Source organism: Musa acuminata, chromosome BXJ1-4 (assembly GCF_036884655.1).
Source record: "Musa acuminata AAA Group cultivar baxijiao chromosome BXJ1-4, Cavendish_Baxijiao_AAA, whole genome shotgun sequence".
NCBI classification, from domain to species: domain Eukaryota; kingdom Viridiplantae; phylum Streptophyta; class Magnoliopsida; order Zingiberales; family Musaceae; genus Musa; species Musa acuminata.
Window position 1 is genome coordinate 10,520,649 of NC_088330.1, and position 15,342 is coordinate 10,535,990.

The 15,342-nt window shown below is 36.7% G+C and overlaps 2 protein-coding genes across 10 annotated transcripts; both read left to right on the plus strand.

Annotated features, from left to right (window-relative positions):
• The first annotated feature begins 1,674 nt into the window (after positions 1-1,674).
• LOC135648281 (protein C2-DOMAIN ABA-RELATED 11-like) lies at positions 1,675-4,533 on the plus strand. Of its 2 annotated transcripts, none has more exons than XM_065165779.1 (4): positions 1,675-1,858; positions 2,226-2,401; positions 3,103-3,198; positions 4,125-4,533. In XM_065165779.1, exons 2-4 carry the CDS (start codon positions 2,291-2,293, stop codon positions 4,431-4,433), a joined length of 516 nt encoding a protein of 171 aa, XP_065021851.1. In that variant the 5' UTR covers positions 1,675-1,858; positions 2,226-2,290; the 3' UTR covers positions 4,434-4,533. The 2 variants fall into 2 exon arrangements, with proteins under 2 accessions (XP_065021851.1, XP_065021848.1); XM_065165776.1 differs by having other exon boundaries at positions 1,676-1,858; positions 2,244-2,401.
• Positions 4,534-6,087: 1,554 nt separating this feature from the next.
• Positions 6,088-15,065, plus strand: LOC135648286 (pentatricopeptide repeat-containing protein At5g55840-like). 8 transcript variants are annotated; one of them, XM_065165833.1, is made up of 8 exons: positions 6,159-6,300; positions 6,501-6,607; positions 7,200-10,603; positions 10,824-10,903; positions 10,986-11,323; positions 14,045-14,318; positions 14,441-14,539; positions 14,807-15,065. In XM_065165833.1, the coding sequence occupies exon 3, from the start codon at positions 7,257-7,259 to the stop codon at positions 10,479-10,481; it is 3,225 nt and encodes a 1,074-aa protein (XP_065021905.1). In that variant the 5' UTR covers positions 6,159-6,300; positions 6,501-6,607; positions 7,200-7,256; the 3' UTR covers positions 10,482-10,603; positions 10,824-10,903; positions 10,986-11,323; positions 14,045-14,318; positions 14,441-14,539; positions 14,807-15,065. The 8 variants fall into 8 exon arrangements, 7 of the variants coding, with proteins under 7 accessions (XP_065021860.1, XP_065021880.1, XP_065021893.1 ...); XM_065165829.1 differs by having other exon boundaries at positions 7,225-10,603; XM_065165788.1 differs by lacking the exon at positions 6,501-6,607 and having other exon boundaries at positions 6,088-6,300; positions 7,225-10,603.
• Positions 15,066-15,342: the final 277 nt, after the last annotated feature.

Below are 15,342 nucleotides of genomic sequence, written 5' to 3' on the forward strand. Positions count from 1 at the left end.
GGGACAAAACCCCCCTCGTACATTCGTCCTATTTCCACACTCCATGCTTTGTCCTCACCGAACGTTTTCGACCATGGCTTTTTCGTGAAATGACATCATTACCCTCTAATTGGTGCATCATGATTCGTGAACTAGTTAGAAAGTTCTCGAATATTTGGAATGACATCGGTGCCCTCTATATATATAGTGCACGAATCTTGATTCGCTGGGCAACAAATTGCGCATATCTTGACGCAGTCGCTTAGAATGCGAGGAACAATCGGATCCGGAATTTTAATCCAACATATTATTATTAGCTGTGTTTTCCTTTTCGCATGAGCAAATGTTGAAGATAGATGGTAATCCCAAAATAATCTAATAAAATCTTTTATCATCTTTATATATATATACATATATATATATATATATATATATATATGGGATGATATGACGTCATCGATACTTCAGAGATGAGCAATACTGACTTCTGACATCTCATCTATGAGCGATCGACATCTCATTTATCATTTTATAACACTTGATCATTCGACTCACTTTACGGATTTAAATACACAGAAGACTGATTCAAGTAACTATTATTATTCATGCTTTTTTCAAGTTGATGCCACTTGATCGCATCTATGATAAGATGAATTATGTCATCATCATATATATTTAACCATAATCTCGATTGTAGCAATCCTAAATCATATTATAAAAATGCTCCTTACTACTTATATTAGCTGTGGAGGAACTTTTCCAATATTCTTGCATTGATATACTAAGGTCTGACTCTTTTCTTTATCTAACATGATATAATTTATGTAACGATTAATCCCACATCGAAAATGGATAAAATTAAGATTGACTTATAAGGATAATAAATATATTATCAATTTCACCTTAAGTATTTTGATCAATGATTTAGATCAAATGAAGTTGATAGATCAATTAACCTATCAGGCTCGATTCATGATCAAATAAAATATCATATATATATATATATATATATATATATAACACATATATTACAAGTTAATTTAGAAATTAAAAGAAATATATCTTGAAATTTGTTTTGCAATCCCTCCGCGGAACGCGTCGTGATTCGGATTCGTCCTAACGTGAAAACTGTGCACTTTCTCACATAATGACGCCGACCACGCCGTGACTCCTTCGGCGCGAACGTGGGCCCCGTTCGCAGATAAGACTCCCCCTGATTGGTCCCCCGGCGACACGTGGGTGCACCCATACCCCGAAACCGTCGGTGACATAGCATGACGTCCCTCCAAGTATTAACATCGTCCACAACATATCTCTCCTTTTAACAGTAATGTCTCCTTTGTGCAACTGTTCGTGTTAAATTATAATTAATAGAGATTAATGCGAAAATTACTGAATATGTGTATATACGTATACGCAATTTTAAGATATCATATAGTGTATTCCACGTTCCAAATCCACGGCGATGACCGAGTCCACTCAACGAGTTATAACTTGCTACGCGTTTGCTTGTTACCCGTCCTTGCGCACATTGATAGCTTGCGGGACCCAGGTGAACTAATTGCACGGTAGGCGGGTACGTAGTCCGGGGGGTAGGAAGAGCAGTTCTGGCACAAGCTTAATGCGAGGTAAACTGTAGACTGCGGTCCGGTGGGTCGCACGATACGCTCCCCTGCGACGGATCACGATGCCGCGTATTTGGTGTTTCACGACGCCGTAACGCGGCACGGGCACCGCGGCTGGCTTGGCTCTTTAAATCCGCCACCCAACCCTCGATCGTCTCTCGCACGCGTCTCACGCGTCTCTTCTGCTGCTCTCTCCCCTTCTTGCTCCCTTCGGCGCCGCCTTACGCTGTGCCGCCGCTGCTGATCTCTTCGAGGTAGTCTTTTATCTTTCACCGGCCGAAATCAGAGTTACTTTAGAGCTGATCTCCTTGTGTTCGAGTGAAAAATATGATTTTTGAGTGATTGATTGGATTCTTTTTGAAAAAACTGGTTGATTTATTGGATTTCTTGAGTTTCCGATGGTTGGTTTCTCTGTCACGTGAATTTTCTGTTGTGCAACTAGTTCTTTTTCGCAAAAATATAACCTTTAAGCTTTATCCGCTAGCTTAGAGAATCTATTTATCTTCTTAGGAATTATGTATCCTTCTGGTTCATTTAAGCTTTTGCCGACTGGTGCTTTTGTTCAAAATTTTGCTTGAGAGAGAATTAATTAGATACTATTGTTCTCTAACGTTTTTGTAGGTTTGATTTGTTCGACAGGGCGAGACATTCGATCAAAGATCAAATCTTTTTGTCCGAGAGCACACATGGAGGAGGGTGCTGGAGTTCTAAAGGTTATTGTCTCTAAAGGAAAGAGTTTGGCGATCAGGGACTTCACTAGCAGTGATCCTTATGTTGTGGTCAAACTAGGAAAGCAGGTGGTTTCCATATTCGTTGTTTTAGTTTACTGTGAGGAGAAGCAATGTGTTAATTCTCTCTCTTGCTTGGCAGTTGGTCTAACTCACATAAGGATAACACGTTAGAAGCATGATCCATTGTTGCAAGAAGTATGGTCATTTTCTCTTCGTGCAATATAAAAGACCATCATGCTTGATCTTTCGTGGTCAATCATCATTCCTTTTGCTTGTTCATTCTTATTTGCAATCAACATATAGTTTTCCCTTCTTCTAGGTGGGACATCACTTATTTTTAAGGTGTTAGTTCAGTTTATTCTAGTTAAATAACTTGCTCAGTGCTGCCATCAGTTGTTGTGGAAAACAATCAGGTGATCGTGAAGGCAGAAATGCAAGTGATATGCATAATCTAGATGGCACCTATGACCATGTGTACTGATTGTCTCAGAAAGTGTTCTTGTGCATGCTGCCCTTGTATTACATGCTCCATCCTGTGTATCAAGAATCTTGCATCAGAATGATTTTGGAGAGTCAAATGCATATGATCTTTTATGCCTTTGATCATTTTGTGCCACTGCTCCTTTTACAAAAACCTGATCAACTATTGCTTCTCAGATATAAACTCCTTCTTTGGTCCTCTTATTAGCATATTGTTTTGATTGGAGAACTTTTTATCTCTGTATTCTTCCTATGTTTGCTTAGTTACTTTTTTCTGGTTTCTTCAGACTGCAAAGACAAAGGTTATCAATTCTTGCCTCAATCCTGTTTGGAATGAAGAGCTATCATTCTCAGTAAAAGAGCCTCTTGGTGTATTAAAACTGGTAAGTCTTTTGTTCAAAATTTAGATGTTTGACAGAATTATTCCTCGGATGGCAACTTCTATTACTTATGCTGTGTTGTTAGACTAATTTCTTCCTGCTTTAGATAGCAAATCATTATTTTATGCTTTAGTGAATATTGGATAGTGACCTGTGTTTGAACTTTTCTTCTACCCAAAGAGAAACCCACACTTTGAATAGATGGTTTATCTCATAGGATTGAATGATTCTTAAAGTAACTAATATACTGCAACTTTTTAAGGAGGATTCTAATTTCTGTTGTTGTCAGTTTGAAATGTTCTTTTGCTGCTGTCAGTGTGGTGGGGTTCACTATGGATCTTATTCTCTCATATTTAGTATTGTATGCTTCCACTGACCCCTTTCTGATTTCAAGTTATTTTTAAAGCATGAAATCATGTAAATAGGCGCATATGGATTACAGGTTTTGACTTTGTCAATTGTCAAATGTGTCCCGTCTTATCTTCAATGAAGTCAAGGACGTTTATGGTTTTCTGCAAGTTGTTTGAAGAAACTGTTTAAGAAAGTTTCAATTATTCACAGATATGTTATCTGAACAAACTGTCGGCAGGAGCTTTTCAATTTAGGGAACAGTTGGATTGGTCCTTCAACTTGCATTCCGACTTTAGTAAACTGTGATGGAAACCATGACTTGTATAGTCATCAACATACTACTCTCCAAGCTAAGATATTAAGAAGCTAAAAGTTGAAATTATGTTATTGAGATTTCCTTTCATCACACGTGTGTTCTCTGATATCTAACAATTTCTGCAGCAAAGTAATTCATCACAATGTTCCATAACAATTATAACAGAGAGGGAGAGAGCAAAATTTTGTTTTTGTTCTGCTTATTATTTGTCAATCAATGTCTCATGAGACTGATTCGATTCATTTCCTTGTACTTGCCTCAGGAAGTTTTTGATCGGGACAGATTTAAATTTGATGACAAGATGGGCCATGCCTTCCTCAATCTTCAGCCCCTAACCTCTGCTTTGAAGCTAAAAAGAGCACTGCAGCTCACCACCGGTGAGACCAAGTTGAGGAAGGTGGCTCCAGACAGCGATAATTGCCTCTTGGCTGATAGCTTTATTACATACGCGAATGGTGAAATCATAATGGATGTACGTCTGAGGCTTTGTGACGTCGAGTCTGGTGAGGTATTTGTGACGGTTAAGTGGATTGATCACCCGACTACACCAATTCATGTTAGAAAACGTTAGGTTGCTGCTTCATGTCGGAAAATGGTAGGTTGCTGTAAGATGTATGTTGTAACTTGATGCTTTTTGCTATGAAATGGAAGGAATATTCTGTAACAGTAAATATGCTGGTGATCACATTATTTTCTGGAATGTGTTTCTGTGAAGCACACATTAGCTTTGGCAATAGCTCAATAACATTTTTGCTCCCAAAAGAGTTCAAAAGCATTGCTAGTGTTAGCAAACTGAAAGCTATAGAGCATAATTGCTTTCTTTGTTGAACTTTAAAGGCTCCAAAGCATGTATAGAAATCATGCCTCTCAGTATCTCCAAAACATATACTGTATTGAATCCACTCAGTCAGGTAGAGACGAGCATTTGTGACAAGTTTTTGCTTGTAGATGATGACATGAATCATAATGGCCTTAATATGATCATGAATTTTTCTCATCATAGTCAACATTCCTTTTTTTCAGCATCGAAGGTGAAATTTTTATGATGTTCATATTTCTTCAGTCATTATTATCCTTTATCTGAAAGGAAAAGAAAAAAAAAAAAACTAATCATTGAGTTCACTACCAAAGCAATTCAATGTGTTTGTTCTTTCTGCTTGATGCATCTGAGCATGTCTGGATTCAGATTTAAAAATACATGAACAATATTTTTAACTTGATATGCAAAGATACTATTTTGATGACCGGTATTACTATCACATTTTCTATCTTGTATGAATACAGATAAAGAAACTTGATGAGTTTTTCCTTTTTGCCTTTTTATTTTTAAATAGAGAGTGAATAAATTTACTAAGTATGAAATATATTAATAATTAATTATTATCATAAAAGAAAAAAATCCAAGTCATCCTTCGTTTATCAGTCTACATGAACAAAAGTTCAAGACAGACCATTTGAGGTTGTCTCCCCTTTGTTGTCCATGTAAATAAAATCCTTCGAGATCAAATATGAAAGTTACTTCTTAGTACTATGTCAAGGGGTTCTCCTTCGAAAAAAAAAAAAAAAAAAATCTACTAAATAATATCAATCACTAGCTTGAATGCATTGGGTCGAAAAATTTTCTTCGACATCGATCTTCGAGAGCTTGGCACTTCGAGATCGCCTCCTCAATCGTCATCTCAAATACTCCTATACCCTTGAATTTGGACCACATTCAGTTGATTAATTTTTCTTAATAGTATCAAATTAATAAAATATTATAATTTATTTGAAACTTGGCTGATATCTAATTTTTTGTTTATTACTCATTTGAAAGATGAATGAGAGGTATTCTAATTTGACTTAAAAACATGTCGGATCCACACAATAGGGTGGACTCCACTATATTTGTCTTCCTATGGCACAAAAATAGGCATGAAATGGGTTGACGATGACATGGGTGCCATTCACATATATAGGTGCTATCCGAATGCATCAAGATTTGCACAATTTATTGTCTATCATGCCAAGATTCGTGCAATATTAGAGGATACTAATATAATTTTAGGTAAAATTGATCGATAGTATTATACAAAAGAATAGAAATAGTGTTATACTTCACTCATTTAGCTTAACTTAAGAGTTAGAAATCTTAACCTACAAAATATTTGACCTAAAATTTAGTTCGATCGTCATATAAATTGATAGTGACGTACCTGACGGACTTACCTAATATCACATATCAGTTCAATTATGTGGGATCGAAGACTCCGCAACGAGAGCGAGTGTCGCGGACCCAATGCGACGGCTTCTACCTCGGTGGGCGACCACAGCAGCAGCAAGAAAGTTCTCTTCTTTCCGCCGCAAAATCTCAAATTCGACGGCTTGTTCGGAGGATTTGGCGGCGGCGCGGTGGACCGATGGCAGGAACTCGGAACGACTGAGGAAATCTGGCGCCGGTACGCTTGTGCCACCCGTTGCCATAGCAAAACATCGTGAAAGATTGTTTTTTGTTCTGTTTTTTGTTTTTTTTGGTGGGATTTCTGCCTTTGTCTTGCCCTCTTTCTTTCTTCTTCTATTTGCTTGAATATATGGTTGTTTCGCAAGAAAGTTGTATTTTTTCTGCCGCAAAATCTCAAATTGGACGGCTTGTTCGTAGGGTTTGGCGGCGGCGCGGTGGGCCGACGGCAGTAACTCGGAACGACTGAGGCAGTCCACCGCCGATACGCTTCCGCCGCCCCCGCTCCAATCAAAATATCACGAAAGGTTGTTTTTTGTTTTGTAGGATTTCTGCCTTTGTTTGCCCGCTTTATTTCTCCTCCTATTTTCTTGGCTTTGACGATTTGTGCTTACGCCTATACATCGTGAAAGATTGGTTCTTTTTGTAAGAGTTCTCTATTTTCTTTGTCCTCTTTGCTTGTTTTTCTATTTGCTTGAGTGTTATGATTGTTTTTTTATTCCTCTTGTTGCTTTTATGGGTCTCTTGTTTGTTTTTTTCTATGACACCATCTTCTGCATTACTCATTTGTCTTGAAGAATTCTTTTCTTGCTTGTCGCTGTAGTTCCACTCCATGTTTATGACCATGTTTTCCTTCTCTCTTCATTTTTTCCCTTCTTTTTCGTTTCCCTTTTTGGATTGGCTGATTCAAGAAGTAACTACTGTTTCGCTCTGGTTTTTATCTGAGTTTTCTTGATTACCTGCTAGCTATTCTGCTAAAGTATGTACATTTAGTAAATAAGGTGTGCTAAAGTTGGCTTTGCTTCTTTAAAAAAATGTTCTTTTTCTTGTCTAGAAGTACTGGATATTGTTATGTAATTTTGTATGAGAGGTGTTCATAAGTATTCCTCTTACCTGCAGTTTTTTCTTTTTCTAAATTTGATAGTTATTGGATCATCACTTAATATCGAGAATAGTATGTACAACACGCTGACAATGCACCGCTGGGAATCCTTGAACCATATAAACTACAAGCTACCGAAACTTAGGAAGGTTCATGGGAAGCTAGCATTGAAGTTCCTCAAGTGGATCGTCCGGCAGCCAGGTTTCAATAGGATGACTCAATTATTCTGTATCACTATCCATATACTTGTTCGGGCCCGGATGTATGGTCCTGCTAAATCAATACTGAAACATCTTTCCCAGAGGGATGTTGCCTATCACTCCCTTATTCATTGTCTCATGGACACCTATCCTCATCGCATGCCCAACACATTGGTTTTTGACATTTTGATTAAATTTTATATTGAAGAAGGGATGCTCAAGAATGCTGAGAAAACTTTTCAGTTGGTCAATTCCCATGGATTTACGGTCTCTATTTCTACATGCAATGCTATACTTGTTGCTCTTGCAAGGGTGGAGGGACTGCCCTCTGCTTTATTATTCTTCAAATGTATGCTGACCGGAAGGAACTGCCCAGATGTGAGCTCATATAACATAGTGCTGAACTCGCTTTGCTTAGCTGGGAAGCTCGGAAAGGCTAATTATATTTTTAATAAGATGGAAGAAGCTGGGGTTATACCAAAGATTGTTACCTATAACACACTGCTATATTGGTTTTGTAAGAAGGGAAGGTTCAAGGCTGCTCTTAAAATATTAGCTTGCATGGACAGGAAGGGTATTGAGGCAGATGTGTACACATATAATGTGATCATTAACAACCTATGTAAAGAAAATAGGAGTGCTAGAGCTTATTTGTTATTAAAACGAATGAGGGAGAGAAAATTATCTCCCACTGAAAGCACATATAACACTCTGATCAATGGATTCTGTAAGGAACATAAGATTATTATTGCTAATTGTATCTTTAAAGAAATGTCGAAGTCTAATATGAAACCAAGTGCTATTACTTACAATACTTTGATTGATGGGTACTGTCGGATTGGAAAAATCCATGAATCTATGAAGATTTTAGATGAAATGGAAGCAGCTGGAGTAACTCCTAATGAGATCACCTATGGTGCTCTTCTGAATGGATATTGCAAGGCTTCAAAGATGGATGCTGCTGTAAATATTCTTGAAAAGATGAGATCTGAAGGTATTACTCTCAACTGTATAATGTACACAATCTTGATTGATGGGCTTTGCAGAGAGGGCAAGCTCAGTGAAGCCCTGCAGTTACTTAACAGCATGCTTGAAGCTGGGGTTTCTCCAGATGTCATTACATATTCTGCACTTGTTAATGGTTTGTGCAAAATGGGCAAAAAAGATCAAATCAAACAGATCCTATCGAAGATGCACAAAACTGGTGTTCTTCCAAATGCCATATTTTATGAAACAGTCATTCATCACTATTGTAAATGGGGAGATATCACAGAGGCAATGAACTTGTATGCTGATATATATCGTTTGGGCCAAGAAGCCAATTTAATCACTTGTAACACATTGATTTCTGCTCTTTGCCGAAGGGGGAAGGTTGGGGATGCGGAGCAGTTTATGCAACACATGACCAGATTGAATCTATATCCTGACAGTACTAGTTTCAATCTTCTTATAAATGGTTATGGAAATAAAGGTGATGCTCTAGGAGCATTTTCTGTTTTTGATGACATGGTGAAACAAGGTCACCGACCTAGTCATATCACTTTTGGGAGTTTACTTAAAGGGTTGTGCAGGGGAGGAAACTTACATGAGGCAAAGAAGTTTTTTACTCGAATTCTTGATATTCCTTTTGCTGTTGATCTTCAAACTTATAATATTTTACTTCTAGAAATATGTAAATCTGGAAACTTACACGATGCATTGATCTTTTGCGAGAAAATGATTCAGCAAAACATAATGCCTGATAGTTATACATACACAATTCTTCTAAGTGGCTTTTGCCATAAGAAGAAGATTGTTCCTGCAGTTATCCTATTTGAAAGGATGAGTAATACAAATTTTTGTCCAGACCATGTTGCTTATACATGTTTAGTTAATGGTTTAGTAAAAGAAGGCCAATTAAAGGCTGCTTCATACATCTTTGATGAAATGATGAATGAAAATAGTCTAGATCCTGATATTGTTGCTTTTAATGCAATGCTTGACGGTTACTCAAGAGCAGGGCTGATGCTGCATGTGGATAATTTGGTTCATTTTATGCAGAAAAGGTGTTTACTTCCAAACCTTGTGACATATAACATTCTAATGCATGGATATATCAGAAAGAAACAGCTATTAAGATCATTTAGACTTTACAAAACAATGGTTCGAAAAGGTTTCAGGCCAGACAACTTAACATATCATTCACTAATTTCTGGGCTTTGTGAGTCTGGTATGATTGATATTGGAGCAAAATTTTTGGAAAAGTTAAGATTGGAGGGTATTACTCCTGATGACTTGACTTTTAATATGCTTATCACTAAGTATTCTGACAAAAGTCAGATGAGTGATGCTTTCAAACTTGTGGATTGTATGACAAGGTTGCAGATGTCACCAAGTGCCGAGACCTATGATGCGATTATAAGTGGACTAAACAGAAAAGGTTGTTTTCAGAAGTCCTATATGGTATTGCATGAAATGATGGAGAAAAGAGTCCGTATAAAGCACACACATTATATTGCACTAATCAATGGAAAATGCAGGGTTGGCGATACATGGGGGGCATTTAGGCTGAGGGATGAGATGGAAGCCCTGGGTCTAGTGCCTGCTGAAGTTGCTGAGAGCACTATTGTAAGGGGCCTTTGTAAGTGTGGAAAACTTGGAGAAGCAATGCTTGTTTTCAGTCACATGCTTCGCAAAGGTGGAGTGCCAACAACTGCTACATTTACCACTCTTATGCATGGGCTTTGCAAAGAAGCCATGCTTGCTGATGCTTTGTATTTGAAGGATGTCATGGAAAATTGTGGCTTAAAACTGGATATTATTACATATAATGTACTTATTTCAGGATTTTGCAGCATAGGTTGTCTTTCTGATGCTTGGCGACTGTATGAGGAGATAAAACAGAAGGGCCTCTGGCCTAATATCACAACATATACTATGCTCATTGATGCTCTCCACAAGGAACATAAGATTTTTGAAGCAGACATACTTTTGAAAGATATAGAAACTAGAGGTCTAATTTCTTCACAAGGAAATTCCAAAACTATTTGTGAGGGTTTGGCAAATGCTGTGAGAAGATTAAATGAATTAAGGCATTGCAGGAGAACTATCTTGAAATAACATTCTTTCTGGAGTTCTCTTAGTACATGGTTCAAGGCTTCACGCTGCCTTTCATGTTGCAACAGAACTTTAGTGATCGTTGTGTCAAGGCAATGCTTCCTGGACTGAAGGATGTTGAACAGGTTTGTAATATTTAAAACTGAGAACTTGGATTTTGCCCCTTTTTGTCATTCTTTTCATTGCCGAACTTTTGCAATGGTGATTGTCTGGTTAACATGAAAGATCTCTTTCTTATCTTCAAATGCACAACGCATATTTAAATCTTCAGATCACTAGACATGCCTAGACTGATGTACCTTTGCCTTGTGTTAAAGCATGTTGCATTGAAAATTTCTGTTGCAGATTATCCACTTAAATGGACAATCTACTTCTGGTGGCTTCTTGCTGTTGGCTGGCAGCTTATTAAGTACCAAAGTTGCAAAGTATGATAAGATTGTTCTTGTTGCTTAATTTATTTGTTGTTTGGTTAAGTTTACCTAAATTTTTCACTTCTATTTTCTCTAGCATGGATTTTTCTCCAGCTGATTGTAAATTTACCAATAGGAGTTCTGAGAGGACAAGTATGAGCTGAAAGATGTTGCCTGTAGGCCTTGTACATTGTATTCTCAAGGAAAGTCATAGTCATATATTACTATGGTTAATATAAAGTTCTGAGTTTCCCTATGCCACTTATTGTGCTCATTGCATATTAGCTAACATGTTTGTACACTTTGTTACTAGATTCTGTGACGATGGTAGTTCTTCGGCGACATATTTCCATGATTGTTGGATACAGAAGATGGATGAACATCTTTTTGTGGATTCGGTCGTGCAAAGACATCTTTTTATGACTCCGAATCGTGGTAAAATATTTCATCCCTTTATCTGATTTATTAAAAAAGAATCTGATGAATGAGAATCCTATATTAGTAAGTCGAAGTTGTTATATTGTGCCAAGTGCCAACTGCCAACAATGAGTTTCTTGGCGAACTCCATGAGTGTCTTGATTGTGCATTTTTAGTTGACATGTAATTGGTCTATAGATTAGGTCTCTTGTTGATTGGGACAAAGAAAATGGGAAAATATATTGTTTCTTAGCTGCCACTAGGGAATGCCACTGCTTATTTACTTGGTTTTAATATGTTTGTCTTAGGATAGAAACCAAAGGCAATTTAGATTACACAATCTACAAGTAATGTAATGCAGCAACTATATGGAAATATCATGCAAAGGTTTACTTAATCAACTACTTCATGATCAAACCACTATAGCTAACCACAGCATGGTACAATTATTTTCATCGAAGAAGTGATTTTTGAGTAGTAAAAACAATTTAAGTCTGAAGCATTTACTGAAAATAACTGTCTTTATTTGTGATAAACATTGTATGACAATTTACAGCTACAAATGGAAACTGAGAAAAAAAAGGTGTTCCGTTGAGTCTATCAATTATATGTATAATATATATTGATCCAGTATAGCAAGAAGGAAAATGTGCCAAGTAAATACTAGGTCATGGTTGACTTGAGTAAACAAACAAAGTTCTGTCTGGCACTAATTTAGGCTTCACATGAAGGCAGAAAGAGAAGTAAAGAAGATAATGCTTTCTTCTTGATTGGCAGAGATAATAGAAAGCAGAGGATCATTGTACATGGAATGTGATGAAAGTAACTTGGAATCCTGTTTACGTGAAGTACAATTCTGTATAATTGCAATGAAAGACGACTAAGAATTAAAAATATTTTTATGATAGTTCTATTAGCTATGCATCATAAGTGGGAGGAGAGTTGTATTAACTATTAATATAGGAGACTAATAAACCAAACTTAAGCATTTTGGATATGTGGTCAAAGGCTCCTATACCCAAATTACTGGGACGATTTACGGTACCGATAATTGGTGTCAGATTGGAGCTACTACTAGATGTGTGGCAAGTGGGCTGAAGTATTAAAAGCAGTACCTGTGGATGGTGTGAGAGATGCGTCATTGTACGGGTCATCACTGGGTCATAGGCCTCATGTCATTTAGTAGGAACGATTCTGCACTATGTGCCGGGCTCTAATAATGGCATCAAATTTGGGTGAAAGAAATCGTAGTCCAATTAGTCGTGTATCAGAAGTGAGAAGATGGTTGTGATGATATTTAAGGTTAGATGGGCTCCACTACCAGTAAACAGAATTAAGGGCCAATGAGCCTTTTTGGTCAGGTTATGACAATATTTCTGATTTCCAAAGAGAGCAACCATTGTTTTTTTGGCAGACAACAGAACTCTTATCTTGAATAAATCAGTTTGATAGCATCTTCTTTACTAGTTCAAGTTTGAAGTTTCTGAAACAATGCAGGATGTTTGGATGATATTCAGACTGCCGATGAGTCAGAAATATGACTGGATATGTATATGTTAGCATAAAAAGGGTGGCTTTCTTTTTAATACAAAATGGTTGGGGTGAAACCTAAAACTTAATTGCTTTAAGAATTAAATTATGCGCCTTATTTGAACAAATTTTGATTTATTTTTAATTGTTAGTGATCAGCACATCAATCTCTAAAACAAGCATCTTCTAGTGGTGTTTTGCTTTTTCGTCAAATCCTTCACATATTCTGAAAAATGAAATTCCAGTATGGCAACATGGGAAAATTTACTCATGGTGCCATTTGTGTGGGCAAAACAAATTATTCTATCAGATGTGATGACAAATTTCAACCTAAAGCAACAATGATATAATTTTGGATTCTTTTGGGAGTTCTTTCGAACTGTGAATGCGTAAAAGAAACTTTATGGTCCGTGTAGAGGAAACTAAACAATGTCAAGGTAACAATGAAACTTAATAATATCAGACTAGTCAAGGAGGAGTGATTTTTCTCTCTAAATGAATAAATATGTTCATTATCAATATGCTTTGATTCATTATTTAGTTTTATCCTGGTACTAGTGCCCTTTTTTGAGATGGATCAGCATATTATGACACGCAAAAGAGCATAATACTAAACTAATGTTGCTTTTCACTATGCTTGGCTTTAAATGACGGTCAACTTAATATCCCAACTGATGAAATTTCTTGTGTTATTCATGATTGATAACTAAAATTTTCAAAGCTGCAATCCTAATGTAGACTTTTAGCTGATGGTTAAGTCGCAACTAATCATATTTTACAGGTTTTTAGTTTTTCCATGTGCCACCTACATTGATAACATGATAGCAATGTATACATTGATCAACATTGGTCAGTGTGGGAAATGAATCTAGGTAAACTCATACTTATAACATGATACTTGTGCTAAGATGACATGGAATTCTGTAGACAGGCATGGTTTTAGCAGTTGTAACTGTAAGCAAATTCATCTCAGTTAGATGTTTTTCTTATTTGATGTCCAATTTATAGGACCATGAACCAAGTCGAAAATCAATGAACCTGTAGCATAATATCTCAATGCTTTAAGCTGGAATTATGCCTTCTGTTAATTGTATCCATAGTCACTTTTTTTTACTTTTCTCTATTCTTCAAAATCATGTACCATTTTATGTCAAGTTGTCTTGTTTGTCACATTGTGTAATTTAGGACTTCTTTAAACAATAATTTCAGGTGAACTATGGCACCTATTGAGGACAGAGGTTTTCGGCCTGTTTATTATAACCCAGCTTCATTGCCTGCAGTTTTTATCATTGATCCATCACTGGTTTAAAAATGCATTTCTTAAGTGGTGTAATAGCAGAAGAGTTATGATGTTTATGGAGGTGTGAATTTTCCTGTCCGTGGTACTTGATCTTGTGTCCTCAAAAAAGAAATGCATGCCTCAAGTTGCATTATGCAAGCAAAGCATTTGTTTGAGGTTCTCTTATGCAAAGTTTTGGTTAATGTATGACCTCACTGACTTTTGAGCTTTCATTAAATTCTGAAACCAAAATTTTGCTCAAGAATTCTTGGATTATGAGAGACTTCACTTGCCTTATCTATCCTTATACGTGATTCCTTATGTAGGTGTTGCCCAGTCAATGGGGGGCTAACAAATGGAACATCCTGCTCTTCCTCAGAAATTTCAAGGTGAAAGTGATCATACCGATACACCTAATTTGTTAGGTATCGTAAACTGTCTAATCACTAACAGCTGATTTACAATCATGCTATTTATAGTCTTTATCTTGGCTATGTGCATCTACTTTCATCTTTATCTTGATATATTTGTACAAAGGAGAGAGAGATTCATGACTCCACCTAGGAATTGTATTTTGTAGATGTCTGCCTTCTGAATTGATTTAAACTTGGTACTAAATCTTGGACTAGCTAATAGGAGAATGAATGTTCAACGTTTGTTATTAGAAGACCTAATAATCACTGTGTTTGCAGGAAGTTCGATTGGAGAACACGAGATGATCGCAATGGTGGAAGCTGCAGCCTTAAATGATGATTAGCTCGAGTATACCAACCTCAGATGACTTTGCCGGTAGAGATGGATATCAACATCTTGACTACTCTCTTAGATAAAAGTTAGGGTTGATTGTGGAATCTTATAACTATCTTTATGAATTGTTTACAGTTGACGAATACTTTTGTTGAATGTTCTTATGAGCCTATGTATAGAAAATCCAATAAGGTTGCTGATTGAGATCTTTGGGGGATGGAGTCTGAAGTTTCTAATGAGTTTTGTACTCTGTGACTTTGTTATATAACATATAAACTGTTGTTCTTTATCCACCCCCCCAACAAAAAGTTATCAGAACCCAAGTTGATGACAAGTCACAAAATAATTGTCTTTCAAATCCTAATTCTTCAAAATTTAATAGCCCAATGGAAGAATTGCATATATGCACATATATATCTTCAGAATATGTTATTTTCATATTTAGGTGGAGTATGTATTGGCCAAATACGAAAACTCATGC